The 22,554-nt window shown below is 52.2% G+C and overlaps 3 protein-coding genes across 5 annotated transcripts in view; 1 reads left to right on the top strand and 2 right to left on the bottom strand.

Annotated features, from left to right (window-relative positions):
- The window catches only part of P2RX3 (purinergic receptor P2X 3), a 29,139-nt gene extending 25,307 nt beyond the window's left edge, over window positions 1-3,832 (top strand). For 2 of the 3 annotated variants that reach the window (XM_072790844.1, XM_072790845.1), the window contains exons 9-12: window positions 124-217; window positions 459-524; window positions 1,147-1,224; window positions 1,672-2,383. In XM_072790844.1, the coding sequence (XP_072646945.1) occupies window positions 124-217; window positions 459-524; window positions 1,147-1,224; window positions 1,672-1,785 (352 nt within the window). In that variant the 3' untranslated portion in view covers window positions 1,786-2,383. Of the gene's footprint in view, window positions 1-123; window positions 218-458; window positions 525-1,146; window positions 1,225-1,671; window positions 2,384-3,480 lie in introns of those variants that run through there. The other variant, XR_012013917.1, reaches the window with a different exon arrangement.
- A 2,553-nt stretch (window positions 3,833-6,385) lies between these two features.
- LOC140612776 (proteoglycan 3-like) lies at window positions 6,386-10,068 on the bottom strand. Its single transcript, XM_072790847.1, has 5 exons — window positions 9,938-10,068; window positions 9,177-9,490; window positions 8,391-8,522; window positions 7,210-7,321; window positions 6,386-6,444 (listed from the first exon to the last, which is right to left on the bottom strand). The coding sequence occupies exons 1-5, from the start codon at window positions 9,996-9,998 to the stop codon at window positions 6,386-6,388; spliced, it is 678 nt and encodes a 225-aa protein (XP_072646948.1). The 5' UTR covers window positions 9,999-10,068.
- Window positions 10,069-15,395: 5,327 nt separating this feature from the next.
- Window positions 15,396-18,503, bottom strand: PRG2 (proteoglycan 2, pro eosinophil major basic protein). Its single transcript, XM_072790846.1, has 6 exons — window positions 18,394-18,503; window positions 17,799-17,868; window positions 16,859-17,175; window positions 16,405-16,536; window positions 15,802-15,913; window positions 15,396-15,565 (listed from the first exon to the last, which is right to left on the bottom strand). The coding sequence occupies exons 2-6, from the start codon at window positions 17,854-17,856 to the stop codon at window positions 15,507-15,509; spliced, it is 678 nt and encodes a 225-aa protein (XP_072646947.1). The 5' UTR covers window positions 17,857-17,868; window positions 18,394-18,503; the 3' UTR covers window positions 15,396-15,506.
- Window positions 18,504-22,554: the final 4,051 nt, after the last annotated feature.

Consider the following 22,554-nt stretch of genomic DNA (forward strand, 5'->3'; position numbering starts at 1 on the left):
GGCAGGTGTCCAGCAAACCATCGGTCAGAGTTGTTTAGTAAGTGGGGGTTATGGGCTCTGAAGGACCCTGAAACTTCAGGTAGGAGCCCTCAGTGGGACCCACCTTCTGCTTCTGGCTTCCAGGTTTGCCAAGTACTACAAGATGGAGAATGGCAGTGAGTACCGCACCCTCCTGAAGGCTTTTGGCATCCGCTTTGATGTGCTGGTGTACGGGAACGTGAGTCCTTGGGTGGGGTGGATGGGGGGACGGGGCGGTGGTGGGGGAGTGCGGAACCCAGGCCAGTTTTGGGTCCTCAAGAGCCTCCAGTCAGGGGGTGAGGTCCTGCCACTGAGCAGCTCTGAGGGCCTCAGCTGGTCACATGCCTCGTCTCTTCACTGGTACAGTGAAGGGCTGGGGCCTCCTGCTCCACCGTCTCTGGCTGGGAGTCCACGTTCAGCCTCGGTCTTTGTGCTTGCAGGCTGGCAAGTTCAACATCATCCCCACCATCATCAGCTCCGTGGCAGCCTTCACCTCCGTGGGAGTGGTGAGTTTAGCCCCCCTCCCCAGGCTCAGACAGGAGGCCAGTCAAGGTGGGCCCCCAGCTGGGGGTGGGTGGCTGGGAAGTGGCCCAGGGAAGCCCTGTTTCTGCCTAGAATGTAAAGCCTGACCTCTTGCCAGGTGCCTCAGTCTCCCTCACCAGTTCCCTGCCAGGTCGGTCCTTGAGTGAGCATCTCCACCCGGGGAGAGCTCATTACCTCCCGAAGCAGACTCCCCATTTGCAGGAGGCTCCACCTGAGTTTGTACAAATTCCTGCTCCCCAGTATGAAGGGGAGGGAGGAGACTCCAGGGTTCCAACGACCTAAAGACCAGAGCCCTGCTCCCAGGGACATCTACCCTCTCACCCACCTCTTCTCCCACCAAGTCCTCTCTCTGCACTTTGGTCTGCGGTCACTGCCAAGAGCCAGAGAGGTAGGTGACGAAGACATTCTCCAAAGTCCTTGGACATTTTTCCAAGTGGAAACATCAGGTGTCTTTGGAGGACTCACCCCAAGCCCTGGCCTGCTGTCTGCCTGAGGACAGTCCTACCCACTGCCCAGGCGGCTCAGCAGCCACCTGAGCCCCTCACTTCCTGCCACACTGAGCCCACCCTGCCTCTCCTCCTCCAGGGGACTGTCCTCTGCGACATCATCCTACTCAACTTCCTCAAGGGGGCTGACCAGTACAAAGCCAAGAAGTTTGAGGAGGTGAGCTGGAGGGGAGGGGGCGGCAGGCAGAGGGGCATGAGAGGTAGCCGACAGGGCAGGGAGGGGCGCTGGACCCTGGGGACTCCCAGAGGCTCCCCCTCTGGGGGCTTCATAAGGGGAGTTCATGGGGCCTCCATGCAAAGTGGGAGCCCAGAGAGAGGTATTTGGCCAAGAATGGGCTCTGTGGGGACTCTGTGGGTCACCACTGTCGACACCCCCATCCACTCATGTCCCCTCTCCATTTCTGAGGTGGGACAAGTCCTGCTATTGGGTTAGCTCAGATTTCTGTTTGCCCTTGAGGTGCATGGAAAGACTGCTGGGATCTCACAGACTGGCTGTGGCTCCCTGACAAGGAGGCCCTGAGCCCAAGCAGAGACCCCTGTTGGGACGGGGGTGGGGGTCGTGCCTGCAGTTAAAGCACGATCATGCCACCCCTTCCACCTGCAGGTGGACGAGACAACACTGAAGGTCACTGCCTCGGCCAACCCCGTGTACCCCAGTGACCAGACCACCGAGGAGAAGCAATCCACGGACTCGGGGGCCTACTCCATCGGCCACTAAGGCCTCTTCTGGGGCCCCATTCTCACCCTTGGGCTCCGGGCCTCCCCATAGGGCACCCCACCTGGGCAAGGGAAGGGGCTTTCATTTCTGCTGCTCACCCCATGAAGCCACACTGGACCCAGGTGTCTGGGCCTCCCAGTGTCTAGCAGACAGGGGTACCTGCTAAGACCCCCATCTCTCCCTCGCCCTTTGCCTCGCCCCTGTCTGCTTCCCGGAACCCCCAGGGCAGCAGCACATGTACTGTCCCCCTGCTAAAGAGTAGAGAGCATAATAGTCATGACAAGTGGCCGCCAGGCACTACCCCGTGCCAGGCAGTGTCACACACCTTAGCTCATTTAACCCTTAGAATAATGAGGTAGATATTAGTTTCCCTGTTTTGAAGATAAACTGAGTTCCAGAGAGGTTGAGTCATTTGCCCAAGGCCACACAGCCAGGCCGCAAGAGAGCTGGGATTTGAACTCAGATCTGACGACGTCACCCACACCCAACAAAAGAAGAGTGAACTCCCGGGGGGCATCTGCCCCTGCTGCTTCAGCCTTCCCCACAGTGACCAGGATTAGGTGCAGCTAATAAAGAGTAAGCCCCATGCTTTCCACAGGAACCCAGGCCCCAGTCTGGGGGAGACCAGCTAGACAGTGGTGCAGGGTCCCTTTCTCTGACTTGGGTGGATCCCCAGTTCAGAAGAACCCAGGAGACATGACTTAGTTCAGTCCTCAACCAGGGGAGGGCCATTCTGTTCTCCCTCTGGGACCCCCACATACTCACACATGTCTGGGCACCCCCACCCCAGGAGTGGAATTAGGCCCCCCTAGGATGCAGTGTGATTCCCAGGCCCAGGGCTCTTTTCTCAGTGGGCAGTGACCCCTTGCGACACTGGTGAACAGGCTCTAATGAGGCCCATTGCCTCTTGAGCAGCTGGCCAGCCAGGCCACCCCCACGGGGTCCTCATGGGTGTCTTCCAATGCTAGAAACCCTCTCATCGCACTCTCCTATTTACAGATGAGCAGTCTGAGGCGAGGGAAGGGAAATGTCTGGTGTCCCACAATTAGTGGCCAAGAGGACCCGGGTGTCCTGGCACTGAGAGGAGGAGGCAGGGGAGCATCAAGTCCCCCCGCACCTCTGTCAGCCTGGCGTCCCCTCCCCTTTCTGGGCTCTCCTCTGGTGAGAGGCCCCGGAACCTCCCCAGGGCAGAGCTCAGGAGTGGGTCCAGGTCTCCGGAAGCCTGAAGGTTACACAATTTGGGGCTTCTTTTTAAAATAATACAAAATTAGGTATTAGGAGGGGCCCATAAAGGGGCAGAGAGATGGCAGGGGGCGGGGACAGCTTTGGGAGCCACTTGGAAGGGCCTAGTTTGGGAACAGTGGGCACTTGCAAAGGCCTGATCCCAGTGATCCCCCCTCCAGGGGAGAAGGCGTCAGATTCCCTCACACGTGGCCCGTCACCCCTTCCCCCACTTGGCTTCCACCCATCCCCATCCTCAAGCTGGTGGGATCACAGCTGCCCAGAGGTGGCCTCGGGCATGGGGCAGTGTCCGGAGATCTGAGCAGCAGAGACATGACTGGAGGCGGCGTTCTGCACCCAGGGGAGACCCACAGGCATCCCCAGCAGGAATCACAGGGATGCCCCCTGCACAGGACACCGCCCCCCGCCCCCCCTCCCCCCCCATTCCTGCGGACTGGGGTGGTCCTTCCGCAGGTGCAGCAGCCTCTCCTCTTGGGCCTGCCAGCAAGTGTGCAAACTGGGGACAGTGAGCCCGCCATGCGAGCCACCAGGAACCCAGCCGCGGCTTCTGTGCGCTAGATTGACGGCTGTCGTCTGCGGTAGTAACAGCAGCTGGCCGGGCCCTGCTGCCTGGTGGCGGATCGGCACAGTCACCAACGCCACCACACGTGAATCCTGGTACGGTTGCCGAGGCTTGTCACTAATCCTATTGGATGGAAAAAGAGATCTGGAATCCGGGGCAGTTTGAGCTGGAGCCCATACTCGCTAAATGGGCTGTTGTGTCTTTAATCACTCAGCATAAAAGCTAACGTTTAGTGATGACTTAGCCCTGCTGAGCAATGCGTGGAGCGCCCCCCCCCCCAAGAGGCTTACAGCACTTGCAACCACAGTGCACTGCAGAGCCCAACTTCATGGCAACAGTGAAGGGGACAGTCATCCTGGGTCCTCGGGAAGAGGTTCACACAACACTCTCTGCCGTGCTAGTCCCCTCTTCTCCACAATCCCCCCAGCCCACGGCCACGCACAGGTACACACACCCTTCCCATCTGTGTTCCTTCTCAAAAAACCTTGTTCTTGACAAGTTACCCATCAACCTCCCAGGGGTTTTAATAGATAACATCCTCAGGAGTTCCTTCTCCCAAGAGTATTAGCTTTCTAATCAAGGGCTATTCAAGACTGAAAGGCCTTAATTAAACAGCCAAAGATGTGAAAGTATAATGGTTGAAGTGGAGGCCCAATAACTGACAGTGCTGAACATTTAAGGGATATCTTATCTACCCTGTTCTGCCTCAAGCAAGCGGCAGCCTGGAGGGGTCTGAGCCCCGCTCCATTCCCCTCCCTCTATCTCTTGCATTGGGTGGCCAGATAGCGGGCCACTGGTGTTGGCCACAGCTCATTCCCCATCCAGGAGATAAGTGGAGGCTGATAAAAAGGAGCCATTCAGCCCAAATTCCAGCCCCAGAGCTCCCTATGCAGATCTTCCCTCACGGACCATCCTCCCACCACCACAGCCGGATTCCACTGTTCTTTTAGAAGCAGAGCATTAAGAATTAGCTCATTAAAGTCTGCAGGGAAGGAACAGGCAGGGGGGGAGGGATGTTGGGAGGTCTGACCCCCCAGACAGTCCCATTTTTTTGCTCCTGGGAAGACCAACATGCTGTGATTAGTTTCCCAGCCCAGTGTCCACCCAAGACAGATGGACAGACGCCTAGAGGCAGTCCCTGGGCCCAGCATTGGTCACGTTCATTGCTACGCCCAGGCCCCTCATGCTGTTGCCAGGGGTCTGCTCACGGTCAAGGGATTTGTCTCCTGCCTTTTTACCACCTACTTGCCCCACCCCGGGGTCTCCATTCCCATCCTGTTTCATTAACTCTGGCATCTTTAGCAGCAAGGCCCCTCTGAGAATACTGTTCTTTTTGTTCCTGAAACCCTGCATCTCACCACATGCCCGAACAGATACATGCATGTACATATACTAGACGTAGATCTGTACACATGTATGCCAGACACACACGTATATGCACACTCACAAATGTGCTGGCCAAAGACACACAGGTACACACATATTCACGTGCCCGCAGATTCAGGCATGTGAGGGGGCAGCGCTATACAGACATACACCGACATCCAGGCATATCCGTAAATACACAGAGATGTTTAAGATGTGCACACACGCAACACACAGATACATACTGACTCATACAGATTTATGCATATTTACAAATATGGATTCACAGATACACAGATATGTACAAGTATACAAAGATTCACTCCGGTACACACCAAGATCCATATACACACGTGTACGTGTGCACTCGCAAAAATACTTGTACATTCTCCCTGTGCCCCATGTAAGACTCACTCTCAAGAAGTATATATCATCTACCTCTGTGCCTCCATCTCTCTCTCCCTCTGCATCCCCACCCCACCCCCAACAACCCAGGGCTCTCTGCCCTCTTAATATCCAGTCTTAGGTCCAAGCTTCCTATTCATCAACCCCAGATCCTTCCTGGAGCCCAGCATCCTGCCTGGAACAGAGGGCCACAGTAGCGTTCTCTGTCAGTGGCCCCAGGGCCTGGCAAAGTGGGCTGAGGGAACACAGCAGGGGCCCAGGGCTTGGGGCCTGGGGCCTGGGGCCTGGGGCTGTAGGATCAGGACTGGAGCCACACTGCTACCAGATGCGGTAACTTTTGCCCCAAGGCCATCCTGGTGAGAGGTAGCTCCATCCTGGGAATGTGATCCCTCTGGGGAGATAACCTGGGGATGGGGGGTGGAGAGAGAAGGAATTGGGGTGGGGATCACACCTCAGAATGGAGTGAGGAACACAGTTCAGAAGCTGGGGACTTTGAACTCACCCACTGGTGGCTGGGAGAATAGAAAACGGGGACCAGTATCTGAGAGGCCAGGAAAACCCAGGGCTGGAGGCACATGTGCCCTAGACTTGCCCCGCCCACACGGGATCTCACTACACCCCCATACACACTGCAAGTCTTGAACAGGCAATGTCGCCTCCACGTTGGAAAGGCGCCCCACTCCCCCCCACCCTGCCCCCTATACAGGAGCCAAAGCAGGAGGGCACCACCCACCAATGAGGCGTTTCCCAGGTGCCTCTGCCCGGGGCAGAGGAGGGCGAGGGGGAGCCCATCTGGCACCCCGTTGCTCCAGCTGCACTTCCTGGGCCTGCCCTGCAGCTTCCCACCCCCCACTGGCAGTCCTCCCAAGACTGTGAAGGGCGCAATAAGGAGACCGAGTCAGGAAATGCTATGGGAAGTCTGGATTTATGGCCAGATGAAGCAGGGGGACCAAGCCTGGGGTCTGGCGGCAGCCAAGGGGGGTGCAAAGGGAAGGGGCTCCGAGGCAGGGACTCTGCGCCATGGACTTAGAAGGAGCAGACGAAGGGCAGACGCCTTTTGCATGGGGTCCACTTCCAGTGTCCCCCTAGTAGTGGAGAGCACAGTGTTGTCAGCTGCAGCCTGTGTGGCGTGTGGCCCTCCTGTCCTCCTCAGGCTGGCAGTGGTCAGGATTGCCAGCCGTGCTTCCCATGTGTTCCCTGGGCAGCTAAGGGGCATCCGGCTCTTCCCCAAGGAGGCAGTGTGCTTGCTAAGTTTCACGTGGGCTATTGCACTTGATCTTCACAATGATCCCAACAAGTAGGTGTTATCATCATCCCCATTTCACAGATGGGGAAACTGAGGGATAGTGGGGGTAATAACTTGCCTGGGTCTCAGCCTGCAAGAGGCAGAGCTGGGTGTGGTTGGCAGCAGTCTTACTCCAGCACAGATGGTCTTAGCCATGGTGCTAGCTCCCTCACATCTGGCATCCATGCTGTTCAAAGCTGGTGAATTACCTATCAGCCCGCTTAATTCCCACGTCTTTCCTTCATCCCTCACCCATACCTTACATTCACATCTGCTACTCTCACCTATCACATCAGTCACTCCTCATGGCCCTCATATCATAGGAAGGAAAGCAGCCCCCAAGCCCCCATGCCCCCAGGCCCCCAGCCTAGCTCCTATACAGGCACCCCAGCACCTGGATTTCTCAGAGGAATCTCTACATTTCAGCCCTCCTCACAGAGGACATGGCTTCTCCAGTAGGGGGAAGGTGTGAGTTTGGGGAGGTGTGTTCAAGTAACTCAAGGGGACAGTATGTAAGAGTCTCCCTGCCACCCCTGCCCCCTGCCCCAGTCCCAGTCCCTCTCACCTCTGGTGCGCAGGGCCACACAGTTGCCTCGCCCATACACACGCTGCCCTGGGGCCCAGAATCCAAAATTCCATCTGCTCCCATCAACCCACCGAAATCTCCGGTGCAGGAACTGAAGAAGTGACAGGCTGGGTCAGAGGGCAGAGGTCCAGGGAGACAGCTCCAGGGGCCCCAGAAAATGCTTACTGAATATGTGATTTTTTAACAAAATAATGTTAAAAAATTCTCACTGCCCACCCAGCTAGGAGCCACATATGCCCGAGACCCATCCCTGAAAGTTTGTACACAATGACAATGCGAGAGCAGCCAACACTCCCAGCCATCACACACAGCGGGCTTCCCAAACATTACTGTGCACACGGATCTCCTGGGGACTTTTTAAAAATGCAGATTCTAATTCAGGAGCTCTGGGGTGGGGCCCAAGATTGGGCCTTTCTAACAAGCCACCCGGTGTGCCGGTGTGCTGATACTACTGGCCCATGGACCACCCTCGAGCAGCAAATGTAATGGCACTTATTCATCATAATCCCAGAGCTACCTTGAGGGAAGGGCTCCATTTTATTTTATTTTTTTAAACTTTTTTTAATTTTTATTTATTTATGATAGTCACAGAGAGAGAGAGGCAGAGACATAGGCAGAGGGAGAAGCAGGCTCCATGCACCGGGAGCCTGATGTGGGATTCGATCCCGGGTCTCCAGGATCGCGCCCTGGGCCAAAGGCAGGCATCAAACCGCTGCGCCACCCAGGGATCCCGAAGGGCTCCATTTTAGAGATGAAGAAACAGAGACCCCAAAGAAATCATTCAGCTAGTAGGTAACTAAGCTGAGCATGGAGCCTATCTCCTGACTCCAGTGATGTGCTGGGAAATGTTCGACAGCCAGCTCTGGGAGAAGATGAGAATACAGAGGGAGGGAGGAACGCTGGTTTACAACAATCGCCCATTTCCTTGGTGTGCATACATCCACTGGGGCAGATTTCAAGTCACAGGCATTAAGTCACTGAACATGAGGCTAGGATGAGATGCCCACAATTGACAGTCCTCCCAACCAGGTCCAAGCCAGCTCCAGCACAGCACTGCCCACTGCTTGAAGCTGGCTTGGGCTGCTGAGCTGCCAGCAGGGGCTCCTTGGAGGCAGTCAGAGAGAGCTTCCTGTCCCCAGGGTGGTTGCTGCCTCACTTACCGAGCCCGAGAGTCTGCCTCCGATCCAGACCTGCCCTTGGTTGACTCCTCTGGCCGTGCATAGGATGCAATAATCTAAATTGTAGTTGTGTATGGAGATGAGGCTGCCTCTGTAGCACCTTCTGCAGACATTCTGCAGAAAGAAGAAAAAGTAGGGTAGAGAATTTGCTGGTTTCTCTCAAGTCTCTGAGTCTCCAAGAGAGAGCCTCTTATCCCTTTGCTCAGAAATCAGAGACCCTCTCAATCCCATCTTGCACTCCCTTCTCTGTGGTCAGGAACTTTCTGCAAAAGCCAATAATACTTGGAATAATCATAGCAACCATTTGCTGAGAGTTTTAGTGACCCAGGGACTATTCCAAATACTTCTGTGTATTATCTCATTTAATCCTCAACTCTAACAACCCTAACAGGTTGGTACTGTATATCTCCATTTACAAACGAAGACTCAGAAGCCCCCAAAAGTGAAGTAACTTTCCCAATAACACAGTCAGTGAAAGGCAGATCCAGGATTGAACAGGTATATCCAATACCAAAGCCTTTCATCCAGCATCTCATAGTGCAGTCCCCCGACCAACAATACCAACGTTAGCTGGGAATCGTTATAAATGCCAACTCTCAGGTCCCACCCCAGATTTGTAAAGCCAGAAATGTATTTTAACAAGACCTACAGGAGATCCCGATGCACACTAGGCTTTGAGAACCACTAATCTAAAAGGGAGGAGAAAGTTGAATCCAGTGTCTTCTCCTCCCCACCCCCAGTCCTCCACGGTAGCCCCCTGCCACTTACCTGAGCGTTCTTAAATCTCTCGGGGTTCCGCACCAATAGGAAGCGGCAAGTCTTGCACCCAGGACTGCCTGGAATTTGAACTATGTCCTCTTCTTTGGGGCACTGCAAGTCCTTGTCTAGAGCAGCTGGGTCAGAATCCATGGCCTCCTCATCCTGAAATGTGTCCCAATAGCTGGAAGGCTTGGCCTCCTCTTCCTCTGACTGAATCACCTCCGGGGTCAGGGCCGAGTCTCCCTCCTGCTCCCCTGAACATTCCAGATTCTGACTCAGCTCTGCCTGTGTCTCTTGGCTTTCCAGACTGGGGGCATCATTCCCTGGGAAGAAGAGATAACCTGCTATCATCAGGTCAGGGGCCTCCCTTCTTCCAGGACCATGGACAGCTCTCACGGCCTTCCTAGTGCTGCCATCTGGAGCCAATCCTGGAAGGATCTCCTTGGCATTGGGTGAGGTGATAACACTTGGATTATAGGCACAAATGGATGAGATCCTGACTTCTGGCTGACCCCGTGGGTGTGTACTGTGGGGATAGGAGGAGGCACCTGTGAGAAAAGCGTTTCATCTTCACAGGTGGGTGGGTTTTCCTGTGGACTAGCCCTGACAGAAAGTTTGGGTCACAGTTCCAAGCCCTTGAGAAATTTAATCAGAGATGAGCTGGGTCAACTGAAGGGGGGCAACTGTGGCTCTGGCCCCATGAGGCAAAAAAAAGGTGCAAGAAAGAGGAGAAAATAGAAATGTAGGGGAGATGGGAAGAGGAGGCTTACCTGGATGGAAAGCAGCAACTGTCCCCAGCAGGAGAAGGAGCAGGAGGAGGGGATCTTTCATTTCCACTCAGGCTTCGGACAGGGACACAGCTCCACCTTCCCTCCTCGTGGGTGTCCTGTGTGTCTGCGCAGCCCCTGGTACACAGTGTATGAAATGCTGTTTAACTGCTTGATTAAGGGGCAAAGTATTGATTAGAGCACTCCTTCCTCCCCAGTGAACAGACCCCAAGCTAGAGAATTAGGAAAAGGACATGGGACAAAAGTCCCTTTTTCCTGAAAGCCCCATCACAGTTCCCTGGGATAGCCCTTAGCTCAGACCCTTGGCCTGCAGGAATAGGCCTGCTCAGGGTCAGAGCACTTTCATTCACAGTGGGGGATGAGGGGAAAGGATGGTGGTCAATATAGTCCTGAGGACAGGCTTCCAAGGTCCGTGCCATATTGAGCCAAGAACTCACCTTCAGGAGTCTGAGGCCTCCTCTGTCAGTGTGTCTGACTACTGCGCCCCAGAGGCAGCTCTTATACTGGGCTTCTGGGGAAGTGGGAAGTGACCAGGATGATTACCCCAGGCTGGGGTGAGGAGCAGAGGAGCCAATAAAAGTCTTGCTCAGTCCCCCACCCTTGAGCTCTGCTGTCTGCTGGGATTGCAGAGACTTGCCTCCTGGGGCCCACTTCATATGTGGGCACCCAGACACGCTGGTGTGCTCAGAAAGACCCCAGTACAGGCATTATTACTGTCTCTAAAGTGTCCCAGCCTGAAAAATACTCCTTAATGCCAGGAGCAGCCTTCTGGTCAATACCCCAGCTAATGAGGGAGGGGGAATCCCAGGTCTTTGGGAGACCATGTGGGGAGTAGATAGGAGTCCAGGGGAGCCTCAGCCCTCCTGAGTGCTTATCTAGACCAGGTACTTACATGCATCACATCCCTGATTCCATTCCTCACCTTCATACCATGAGAAGGTATGGTTATCCTTACTTCACAGATGGGAAAAAATGAGATTTAGAGAGGGAAAACAGCTTGCCAAGGTTGCACAGGAATTAGGAGAACGGGTATTTCTAAGTCTTTTTGGCTCAAAACTCTTCTCTCTCTCTGACTCTCCATCTCTGTCTCTCTCTCTCCTTCACTTTCTTGCCTTCTCTCCCTCTCTTTCTCATCTCTAATATGTAAAAAATTATGCTCATTCTTTTATGCTGTGGATCTAGATCAAGGTTCTCAACTTTTGCGCTGTTGCTATTTGGAGTGAAATAATCTTTGCTGTGGGGGAGGCTGTCCTGTGCATTGTAATAAGTTTAGCAGCCTCCCTGGCCACTACCCACTAGATGTCAGTAGCACCTCCCCCAGTCATGATGATCAAAAACGTCTTCCCACATTCCCACATGTCTTCTGGGGAGCTAAATTGCCCCAGCTGAGGATCACTGATCTAGAACATGCCATTTGTTTCCAATCTCAAGGCATATCTTCTGGCCAGGAGGCAGCAGCTGGAATGGGAAACTTCATGCAGAGTCATGAAGGATGCAGACACTCTGGGCCACCCTTCAACCCATCCTTACTCCCTATCTCCTACCAGCTCTCTACCACCACCAGGGTCGGGACTGGGAGGATATGAGCAAGGCATTTGTCTCAGTTGTAAAATTTAAGAGGGCAAGAGTAGTCAAGAGAAACAATAGTCAAGAGAAACAGTATTTTAATGTAATCTCTCTTAAAAATCAAAATAAATGCAAAACCCCATGATGAACAAAATAGCAAAATTTTAATCAATCAAGCTCTGGCCAAATTCACTGCAATCCAAGGAGAGACCAGCAAGTGCTGAGCCCTGATTTTGCTGGATATCACCACCAAGGGCTAGAGGACTTGTCGGGGTGGGTGTTTCAACTCTGTGCCATCCTAGCCACATCCTCATGAGTGTGCATATTTGATTCTCAGATTCCAGTCCAGCCCTCCAGTACACAGAGCACCAGGAACAGGTAGCCCAGAAGGTGAAAAGGCCTGGGCCCTCCCCTCCTCTGCTGTCTCAAGAATACCCGCAAATGGAGAAGTGTCTGAGGGTTCATTTCTGCACCCGATTGCAGAGTAACAGCCCTGCCCATTATCTCCCTGGCCCAACAGACTTGACTCTTAGCTTCTCTTCCTAATTCGGGGCCTGGGGGCTGGGCCAGTTCCAAGCTCCCAAAACCCCATCTCCAGATTTTGAACTTGTGATCTCTTCAGTGGAAGGGCTGGACCCCCTCCCCATTTTTCTTGCCCATCCCAGGGCCCAGCCAGAGATATCATTGCACCCTTTGGGGTGACCAGTAAAGTCAGCTAGCACCTTTAACCAACATAGCTGAAGGAATGACGGCTCAGAGGGCTTGAGATATAGCAAGTGAGAGACAAGCCTAAACCCAAGGTCTTCCAGCTTCTTAGCTGTGTCCCATAGCTGCCTTCCCTCTGCTTCCTCTCTCGGACCTCCCTTCTCTACAACTCGCCCCTCTCTGTGTTCTCCCCCATTTTCTTTACATACAAACCCTGGGCAGACAGTCCATTGACTTCAATTACCTCTTCAGTGACCACAGTGAGGTTTGCCTTGTTAAAAAATAATATTTTGTCCACCATGAACAAAACACTGCATTTCCTCAAGGCTTTTATACCCGCGATTCTACTTACTTAAGTCTTAAAATCATCCTGCAAATTAGGTATTGTCATCTCTAGTCTATATATCTACTGCATGAGCTCAGAGAGGTTGAATGACTTGCCCAAGTAGACGCAACTGGCAAGGATTGGCATGTGTGACCCTTGTCTGACTCCCACATCCTTGCTTTCTTTGATATGCCCAACTGGATTAGCCTCAGACATTCTAGCCAGTGGTGCCAACGTGTTCAGCATCCATGAGGCTCTAATCCTCTGCCTTACTGTTTGCATTTATATTCACAGGGGTTTCAGACACTGCCTCTCATCTCAAGATTCAGCCCAGTTCCACATTGTGCAGAGGGTGGGTCTCTCTCTCTTGAAGGGCAGTTTAGTGTGGTGTGTCATGGAATCATGAGCCCAAAGCCAGCCCTTCCGTGGCTCTGTTTTCTCATCTGAAAGCGAAGGCTCATGACAGCACCTCTATCTAATGAATAAAACTCCCAGAACAGGGCCTGGCATATGGAGTTGGGAGGTGGCGCTTATCAGGAAACCAGGACTGGAAATGTGACCCCAACCAACAGATAAGCACTGAATGTTGATTGAGCTCCTGCTCTATGCTTTGCACAGTACAAGGAACTCCAGGGATTCTCAAATGATGCAAGTTAGCTTTACAGAGCTGAGTTAGCATCTTGTTGAAGATGGAAAATGACACACAAATCCATATTTGGGGATGTAAAGCCAGTCCTCTTATTTTATTTTTACTTTTTAAAAACTCTCCTTGTGGACATATAACATGCATCCAATAAAGTGTACTAGAGAGTGGAGTGCTCAGGGGACTTTTACAGAGTGAATATACCCGTGGGATCATGCCCAGGTCAAGACACAGAATGTTTCCAGGCACCCAAAGGCTCTTTCATGGCTCTTTCTTGACATTAATCCCCCTACAGAGGATCTCTGTGGACTAGAAGACCTGCTTCTGTCACAACACACAGCCCCAACAGAAGAGACTTACGAGGAACAAGACAAAGTCCACTTACCACTTAGCATAAAGCCTGGCACTTAGTAAATGCTTAATAAATGGGAAAGACTGTTACTCTTTATTACATATTTTGGAATAAGGGGAAGCCATGCCTTCCCACAGCAGAATATAGTTGATGAGGACAAGAAGTGAAAGTTCTACTTCAGTAGCATCGGCCAGAGCACCCGGCCCAAGGCTGAACCTGGAAGACTGTTTCCAGAATTCCACCATCTTTGAAGTCAGCAGACTGTCATAGAACAGCAGTTACAGTGGGCTTCAGCTGGATTTGTCTTTCTCCATTAGCTGTGTAACCTTGAGCAAATGGCTTCTCCAATCTGGGCCACTCTCAAAACATATTAAGGTTCTTGATTTTCCTCTAGGACTCTAGAGCCACCTGTAATTCTCTGTATATGAGGAATCCAGGAGGAATGGGGGCTTTAGGGCATTGACTCCTTACTTTCTGCTCACCTCCTTGGTGGAGCAAGGATTCGGAATGCCACTTCCGATTGGGATTCCCTCATGTCCAGCTGGGTTGGAGTCCTATGCTTCAAGATGAACCCAGGGGTAAGGGAGTGTGTCTTGCCTCTCCACTATGCTCCATCCCTAGACCACCATGTCCTGGAAGCAGCCAGTGCTACCAGCCACAGGATCCTAATGATTGAAAGAGCACTCTCTGGAACAGATAGCCAAGTCACAACATCAGCCACATTCGGATGTTTGGGCAAATCTTTGCATCAGCCATTATTTCTCTGAGCCTGGTTTTGTAAAATGGGGTAATAATTCTTTTTTTTTAAGATTTTATTTATTTATTCATGAGAGACACAGGGAGAGAGAGAGAGAGAGAGAGAGAGAGAGAGAGAGAGAGGCAGAAACACAGGCAGAGGGAGAAGCAGGCTCCATGCAGGGAGCCCAACATGGGACTCGACGCTGGGTCTCCAGGATCAGGTCCTGGACTGACAGCGGCACTAAACCACTGAGCCACCCGGGCTGCCCTGGGGTAATAATTCTTGATCACACAAGGTCATCTCTCTAAAGTGCCTGCCACAGCAGGGGGTACCTGGTGAGTGTGCAATAAGCAGTAAAAATTAGTAGCTGCTGTTGTGCTTCAATTATAAACAACCATATGTTCCTGAATGGCAGGAACCTGTGTCTTATGTGTCCACGTCTTTATATAGAGTTGGACAAATAGCATGTTGTCTTATACTGAGTTTCCCCAGATATAGGCCCTGAGACAAAGATTTGAGTGCAAGTAACTTATTTGGGAGGTGCAAGGACATTTGTAAGGAAGAGGAGAATTCAGATGGATGAGAAAAACAGCCCAAAACATGGGTGCTACAAAGCCAGCTGCCTCAGCGGACAACTAGAAGTTAATCCCACTGGGAAACCCTTGGAAACAATGCCCAATACATGCCTTAGGATTAGTTCATTGTGAGGGCAGGGGACTGAGGCACTCTTACTCCCACTCCTGTGAGTTGTGGGCTATTCCAGGGACATGTTACTTCTCTGGCTCATTCAGGCAGCCACAGTCTGTGGGAAGGAAAAAAGGCCCTTAGGTGTGGCAGTGCAAGCATGGGGGACATAGAGAGTCCACCTGCAATGAAGGAACTGGTGGGGTCCTGATAGCACCTGCTATGCAGGCGCCAGTAATTGGATGTTGTGTAAAAAGAGCTAAGTGAATCCATTCTTCCATCCTCAGGAAGGCCCCATGGATCCCACCCCATGTTCCAGCCTCCTTGTTCTGAGAGACAGTGGAGTGGGGAGGGGCGGTCATCGTAGGGCAGAAAGTTCATGGGTGGGGCTAAGCAGAGAAAGTGATGACCAGAGGAAAAAAGAAGTCAGTTTCAGGAAAGCAGTTTTATTGCTGGGGGCTAGAAGCAGGGACAGCACGTGGGGAGAGGAGGCAGCTACCCAGGAGCCGGTGCTCTGGACTCCTGGCTGGGTCCAGTTTAGTAGGCACAGATGAAGGGGAGCCGCCTTCCACATCTATTTATACGCCAGCGGCCTCCTGTGAAGACAACAAGAAGGGGACTTAAGCCTCTGGTTCCCCTTGACTCAGCCACAGAAAGGCCTCCCCCAACCCCTACCCCACCCCAACCCACTCCTGCCTCCAGCGAGGAGTCTCAAGACTCAGCAGGCCCTTCCCATGGGGGTGCAGTCCCCTCCAAGCACCCCTTCCATGAGGCCCTCCTAGGGCCCCCTCCCACCCAGCCTTCCCATCCCTCATCCTCACTCCCACCTCACCTTGGGTACAGAAGGACACACATCTGCCACCACAGAATGAAGGTTGGCCAGCAGCCCAGGTTGCATAGTTCCAGCCACTGCCATCAACCCAGAAGAATCGTCTGAAGGGACCCTAGAGCAGAAGAGGTGGTCGGGGCAAGAGAGGGGTGCTGGTGGCAAAGGGAAAGTAGATAGGCGGAGCTAAAACTATCCCACCAGGCATATGCCTTTGACTATTGGGCCATGATGGACACTGTCCTGGTCAACTGCAGTGCTGTTCCACAGTGATCTTCATCATCACATTCTATGCATGGCAGGGACACGCACATCCTTCTGGCTTTAACAAGAAGCAAGAAGGACCTCCAGCCCCAGCCTAGAGAGGCGGAGCCAGGCTCATGGTCTCACCCAAGTCATATAGGGTGTGAGTCAGAGGCTGAGCAGAACTTGGCCCCAAATCCTTGGCTCCTCCCAGGGCCTAGGCAGCCTCCTGGGTGTCTTGCCCGAGCTGTCTGTCTGTCCCCAGTTCTTTGGAGGATCGGAGGGGAAGCACAGACAGATCTGCAGCAAGGTGAGCACTGGCTGGGGTTAAGAGTGCTCCCCACTTAGAGCTAGAACACCTCTTACCCAGCCTCTGACCGTGCCTCCAATCCAGACTTGGCCCTGGTTGAGACATCTGACTGTGTTCTGAATCTGGCAATTTGAGCTGGCACTGTGGATGGAGGCGAGGTTGCCTCTGTAGCACCTCTGGCAAACATGCTGCAGGGCAGGATAAAAGAGAAAGAATGGAGTGCCCCCTCAAAGGAATTCATGTGACCTTAGTCTCGGGTCTCTAAACCACCAAAATTCATCTTCTCCACCCCCATGCCCACCTCCACGGCCATTTCAAGGCTGGAGGTCAAAATGCCACTTCTGTTTCTACATGCCTCTCCCCTCTTACCTTGACACCTGTGCGGGCCCCAGCCCCCCTCCCCAATACCCCCCCTCCCCCGCTGGGGCTCTTCAGTGAGGCAAATAGTGATGCAGAGGCTGGAGACATCATCCCCAACCCCACCCCCAGCTTCAGCCTCAGACCACTCACCTGAGCTTGATTAAATGTCCTGAAATGCCTCACCAGGAGGAAACGTGGACAGTTTTTGCACCCAGGGCGGCCCTCCAGTCTCACTATGTCCTCTTCTTTAGGGCACTGAAAGTCCTCCTCCTTATCCAGGGCTGAGTCACACTCTACAGCTCCCTCCTCCTCAGGGTCATCTTCCGTTCCAGAGTACCCCTCCTCTTTTTCCTCCAGCAGCGTCAGCTCCCCCGTAGGGGCCTCCTTTGGCTCATTTTCTGGCATCTCCCCATCCTGAGGCGTGATCTCATCTCCCAAGAAGCTCTCAGAGTTAGATTTCACAGTCCCTAGCAGGGAGAAAGGCCTAAAGTGCCCTCCTCACATCTACCCCTGTTCCTCCCCAGCACCACGGACAGCGTCCGCCTGGCCCCAGGCGGCAGAGCATTCACTCCTGGAAAGAGAGGAACCTGGAACCCATCCAACAGGAGACACCTCCCCCACACAAAACACCCACAAGAGGTCACGGTGTTAAGAGCAAGGATTCAGGCAGCTGTGGGTTTGGGTACTGGGCCCATCACCTACGAGGTTTATATTTTCGTGTCTGATATGGGTACATGATACCATATACCTCAGGGGGATGCTATGATGTTTAAAGGCGATAATGTATAGAAAATACTCAGCATGACACACTCAGTGAGCTCAAAGTAGAAGGAAGCTATGATTATATTCATCATTGGTATTACACAGAAAGGACAACAATGAGAATGTCATGATGGAATTGAGACCGTAGACACAGATGTCCTGAGGAGTCCCTTCAGCTCCTGGCTCTAGAGCCTCTGCTTCTCTTCTCTAGGTGTGCAAAGATCTTGATGTAGGGGAAGGCCACAGAAGGAAGTGGCTCTATGTCTCTAGCCCCATCTACCCTAGGAAAGAGCAAAGCAGACAAAGACTGAAGGCCAAAGAGACTTACTCAGATGAAGAGTTGAAACTACCCCAAATAGAAGAGCCAGAAGTAGGGGGACTTTCATCTTGGCTTTGTCCTGCAATGAAGAATACAGTGTGTCACACACATAGTCACACACCTTGGGAGTGGGGTAGAGAAAGAGAAGGCATGACAAGAAGCCCCTGAAGCCCCAGGATGCTGGGACCCTTTCTGAATGGACACGTAGCCAAGGCTGGTTTTCCTATGGGCCTCACATGAAGAAGGGAGTACTAACTTTATATGTTTATACTTAACAGGCCCTTCAGAGTCTGTGAAACAAGAGAGAACTGAGAATCAGTGTTGGTTGGCCTTTCCAGGAGCACATAGTGCTTAGGGAGCATGTCCCTTGCTCAAAGCTCTGAAAGTCACACACACTGCCATGCTTTCCCCAGCCAGGGAGAGCTTTCACATGCCTCAGAAGGAGTATGAAAGGCAGGGATGGGAAGTCTCATCCCTGCTGACTCCTGGAAGCCACACACAGTCCCAGCTAGCCCTCCCTAACTTCTCAGCCTAGACCACTTGTCTCCCCAGAGAGTGAACACTTACCCAAAGTCAGCTCCACTGCAACAGGGAAAGCACTTACCCACTCAGAGGTCCTCCTGGGTCCTGAGAAATTCACAAAGCTCAGACTCTCCTTTGCTCCATATCATAGTTACATTTTATAGAAGAGTCTTGGAGGAAGTTCCCCAGAGACAGGAGGGTTTGCCCCAGCCCGAGGGATATGAGAGGGCTGATAAGAAGTGTTTCCTCACTTCCCTAGAGAGCCCACTCATTCACTTCCAGATTCTCTTCTGACACCCCTTTCAGGAGCCTGGGGGCCACTGTGGGACTGCTCTGAACTGGGGGGTTCTTACCTGGGCTGCACTTCAGAATCTCCCTGGGAGCTTTTCCAAAATGCACAGCTCTCCTGCTTCACCCATGGGAATGTGAACTGCTGCAGACATTTGGGAAATAAATCTGTCAATTTCTATTAAGATTAAAGGTGCATATATCACTTGCTCAATTTCACTCTTTGGAGACTCTCCTTTGGAAATAAAAGCACCTATAAGTAAGAATATTTTTACAAGATTGTGTATCACTTTGCCATTTTTTTTTAGATTTTATTTATTTATTCATGAGAGACACAGAGAGAGGCAGGCAGAGACACAGGCAGAGGGAGAAGCAGGCTCCATGCAGGGAGCCCAATGTGGGACTCGACCCCAGGGTCTCCAGGATCATGCCCTGGGCCGAAGGCAGATGTTCAACTGCTAAGCCACCCAGGCGTCCCACTTTGCCATTTTTAGAAACAAAAATCTCCATGAAAACAAGGAGCTGACTCTCTTCCGGATAGATGGATGGTGAACAAAAGGGAAGGACACAGAGTGTTCTGGACATGAGCAAAGGTGTGGCGATAGAATGACCTTGGCCTAAGCTGGGGACAGTGTCCTCTCTTGCACAACTAAAGTTAACAGAGTACACATTGGAAAGGGGTGAGGAAAACATGGAGGAGCACAACCTATCTTTTTTTTTTTTTAAGATTTATTTTATTTGTGTACGTAAGAGCAGAGGAACGGGCAGAGGGAGAGAAGCAGACTCCCCACTGAGCACGGAGCCCAACACGAGGCTCAATCCCAGGACCCCAAGATCACAACTAGAGCCCAAATCAAGTCATTTGACCGACTGGGCCACCCAGGTGCCCTGAGTACATCCCACCTTGAGCCAAAAAATGGAGATATCCTTCCCACCATGTCCACTGACTTAAGGGAATAGAATGCAGGAGTCAGGAAATAACTCAAAAACAGCCTATCAAGGAGCTTTGAGCTGCATTCTGCTCACCCCCAGCCCCAGGCCCTCCCTGCAAGGCCACTTCACATGTTGGACAAGGCTATTAGAGTGAGACGATGACAGGATCGAGCCGATTCTTGGAGGCCAGTTGCTGCTCAGGTACCTCAACTGAGAGGGAAGTCTCTCCTTTGGGTCACACAATCCGGGGCCTGAAATCCACAGCTTAGTGACCCTAGAAATTCCATTTCATCAACATCCAGTGAGGGGTTAGAGCAGTGGATGGGGTTGTGGGTGCTGGAGTCAGTCCAAGTACGAATCTAGGGTCTGCCGTTCCATAGCTGTGCGACCCTGGACACGTTCCTTAACTTCTCTGTATACCTCATGATCATTGTTTATAAAGTGGGGGTAACTATATCTACCTTACAGGGTAGTCAGAAGGAACAAATGAGGTAGTGTGTATGTGTCGCAGACATGCTGCGAGCTACCCAGCCCCCTCACTGCCTCCTGGTTTCTAGAATTCCACTTCCTGTGAATCTTGGGGGAGGGGGCAAGCCTCTCATTCTTGAAAAGAAAGTGCCAGATAGATTCCCAGCCTCCTTTGCAGCTCAGGCATATGACTAGGCTCTATCGAATGGGACCACCCAGCCACGACTTCGAATCTGGAGCTCATGACCAAGAAGACCTCTCCCTCGTGGTGCAATGGTGAGACCCAGTTCCTGGGGTGGCAGCACTGGAAGAGGGATCCAGGGTCCAGGCACTACACTGCCAGCCACAGAGCCTGAATCACAGCAGCAGCAGCAGCAGCAGCCGGCGCCTCTCCACACCCATCTTGTGGCCTGGTTTTGGCTCTGGTTCTCTAGCCTTTCCTTTAATTGTATGAGCTAACTCGTTCCCTTTTAATAAACTCATTTTTCTGCTCAGATCAGCCAGGGAGAGGTATGTCTGCCTGCCATGAAGAGCCCTGACTAATGCAGCATTTAGCACAGGAACTGGCATTTAGTCACTGCTCAATAAATGACAGCTACTCGCGTTACTAGGTCTAGAAGTGATGCAGGTCTTTGGGACTGACCCACATTAATCAAACTCTCAAGAGACCAGTGTCCATATTTGGTGCCAATGACATAATTTAGGTTGACCTGAACCCACATGAGGCCCACTTAGGGCCTTCTGACCAGTGCATTCTCCCCCTGCCTCGCAAGCTACAAATGTTGCTAAATTTGTGTCAATTTGTCATACAGCATAGAAGAGTAATAAGAAGATGTTGTGGAGCATCAAGACCCACTCCTTCCCAAGATGAAATTTACAGTTAGTGCCATTGGTGGTCGGGGGTTGGCACAGGGGGGTGTCCTAAAGGAATGGGCTTGAGGACCTCCTGGAAAAGAATCCAGGGTCAGCAGGTCAGGAAATATGGACACAGAAAGAGAGGTTCAGTCCAGGCCGGAGGTCCCCCCCGCACTTCTCCCTTTAAACCATAACAGGCTGGGAAGTCCCTTCTAGTTTGTTCGAAGCTCTGCCCCCACAGGAGTGATGTCCTCCAGGAGCTAGACCTCTTGGGCTAACCAACTGCCTGATAACTGGGCTTGGCCAACATCCCTGTGGGGCAGATAAGAGATGGAGATAGGTCTATAACATCGTCCCAGGGCTGAGCACCCGGGAGATAGGGACCCAGGCCGTTGCTCTGTGAAATCAGCCTCAACAGCAGCTGCTCTGACACTTCCCTGTTTGGATGTCCCAGTGATTGACAGGGACCAAGAATGCTAGAGCCGAAAGGGCCCTTGGCAATGACCCAGTCCAGTGTCCACGTCTCAGCCACGGGGAGTGCCCCAGGTTGGGCTCAGATGTCCCCATTCCCAGATTCATTGCTCTTCCTGCTCCCTCAAGAGACTCCCCTCCATCCCCTCCAGGCACCTCCCCTTCTAGACACTTGCTGCAGGGTAGGCTGCATGGCTCCTCCACTCCACTCGCCACTCTTCAGGATCTCACTAGTCCACCTACATCCCTCCATGTCTGCTGCTCACCACCCTAGCCCATGCCACCACGTTGGATGACATACACAAGAGCCCGGCATTCCAATGATCCCTGTTCTGTGTCCTCCTTCTGCACTAACAATGAATCCAAACTCATTCCCACTGCCTGCAAGTGGTGGTGTGGCTCTTGTCTACCTGCCCGACCTCACTGGTGTGAGAGACCCTTGTCATGCTGGTTTCTGCTCCATCAGCCAAGTTTGAGGCCTCACACTGGCTCCTTCTGTCTATCAGGCCTCAGCTCAAGGGCCATCTCCCCGGAGAAGCCTCCTCGAGAATGCTTTCTAAAGAAACACTCTCCCCCATCCTACTTTCACCTCAAGTTATTTCGTTCCACATTGTTCCATTATTGCCATCTAAGCATTTACCAAAATCACACGATCTTGCTTCTCTCTTGGTTTCTTGTCTATGGTCTGTCTCCTCCAGTAGGAAGTAAGTTCCACAAGAACAGGGACTTTGTCTTTCTCATTTACTGCCTAGAACTCTACTCAGATCATGGAAGGAGTTTTCCAATTACACGTCCCATTAATCCATCAACTTGAACTTTACACATGGAGAAAGTCCAGTTGGATTCTGCTCCGTGTATACCTAACATTCTGACCTCTACCTGCCATGGGCACAACCCTGAGCCAGGCTCTGTGTTCTGTGACATTCGTGTATGTATTCATTCGTTCACTCACACTCATTTATTCACCAAATACTCAGAGATCATCTCTGGCTTAATGTAGCTAAGACAGCAAGACAAACAGAATGAGCCTATTAGTTAATAAAACAAAACACTGTGTTGAGCCTATTAGTCAATAAAGCAAGACACTTAGAAGCACAGAACTTACACAAACTGGGAGTTACACATGTTCAGTGCTACCGGAGGGTGGGCAGAGAGGGCATCCTGGAAGAGGTTCTTATCCCACTTGGCCTCTATGGTACATGACACCGCTCCACTTTCTTCTTCTCAA

Source organism: Canis lupus, chromosome 21 (assembly GCF_048164855.1).
Source record: "Canis lupus baileyi chromosome 21, mCanLup2.hap1, whole genome shotgun sequence".
Classification (NCBI taxonomy): Eukaryota; Metazoa; Chordata; class Mammalia; order Carnivora; family Canidae; genus Canis; species Canis lupus.

Bases quoted from the DNA above. Each gene is read 5' to 3' on its own strand.
- LOC140612776 (XM_072790847.1), bottom strand. From the start codon at position 9,998: ATGAAAGATCCCCTCCTCCTGCTCCTTCTCCTGCTGGGGACAGTTGCT. The intron at 9,491-9,937 runs GTAAGCCTCCTC...TCTTCTTCCCAG, and splicing joins AGTTGCTGCTTTCCATCCAG to GGAATGATGCCCCCAGTCTG. The intron at 8,523-9,176 runs GTAAGTGGCAGG...TTCTTTCTGCAG, and splicing joins AGAGATTTAAGAACGCTCAG to AATGTCTGCAGAAGGTGCTA.
- PRG2 (XM_072790846.1), bottom strand. From the start codon at position 17,856: ATGAAAGTCCCCCTACTTCTGGCTCTTCTATTTGGGGTAGTTTCAACT. The intron at 16,537-16,858 runs GTGAGTGGTCTG...CCTGCCCTGCAG, and splicing joins GGACATTTAATCAAGCTCAG to CATGTTTGCCAGAGGTGCTA. The intron at 15,914-16,404 runs GTAAGAGGTGTT...CTTCTGCTCTAG, and splicing joins GAGGCACGGTCAGAGGCTGG to GGTCCCTTCAGACGATTCTT.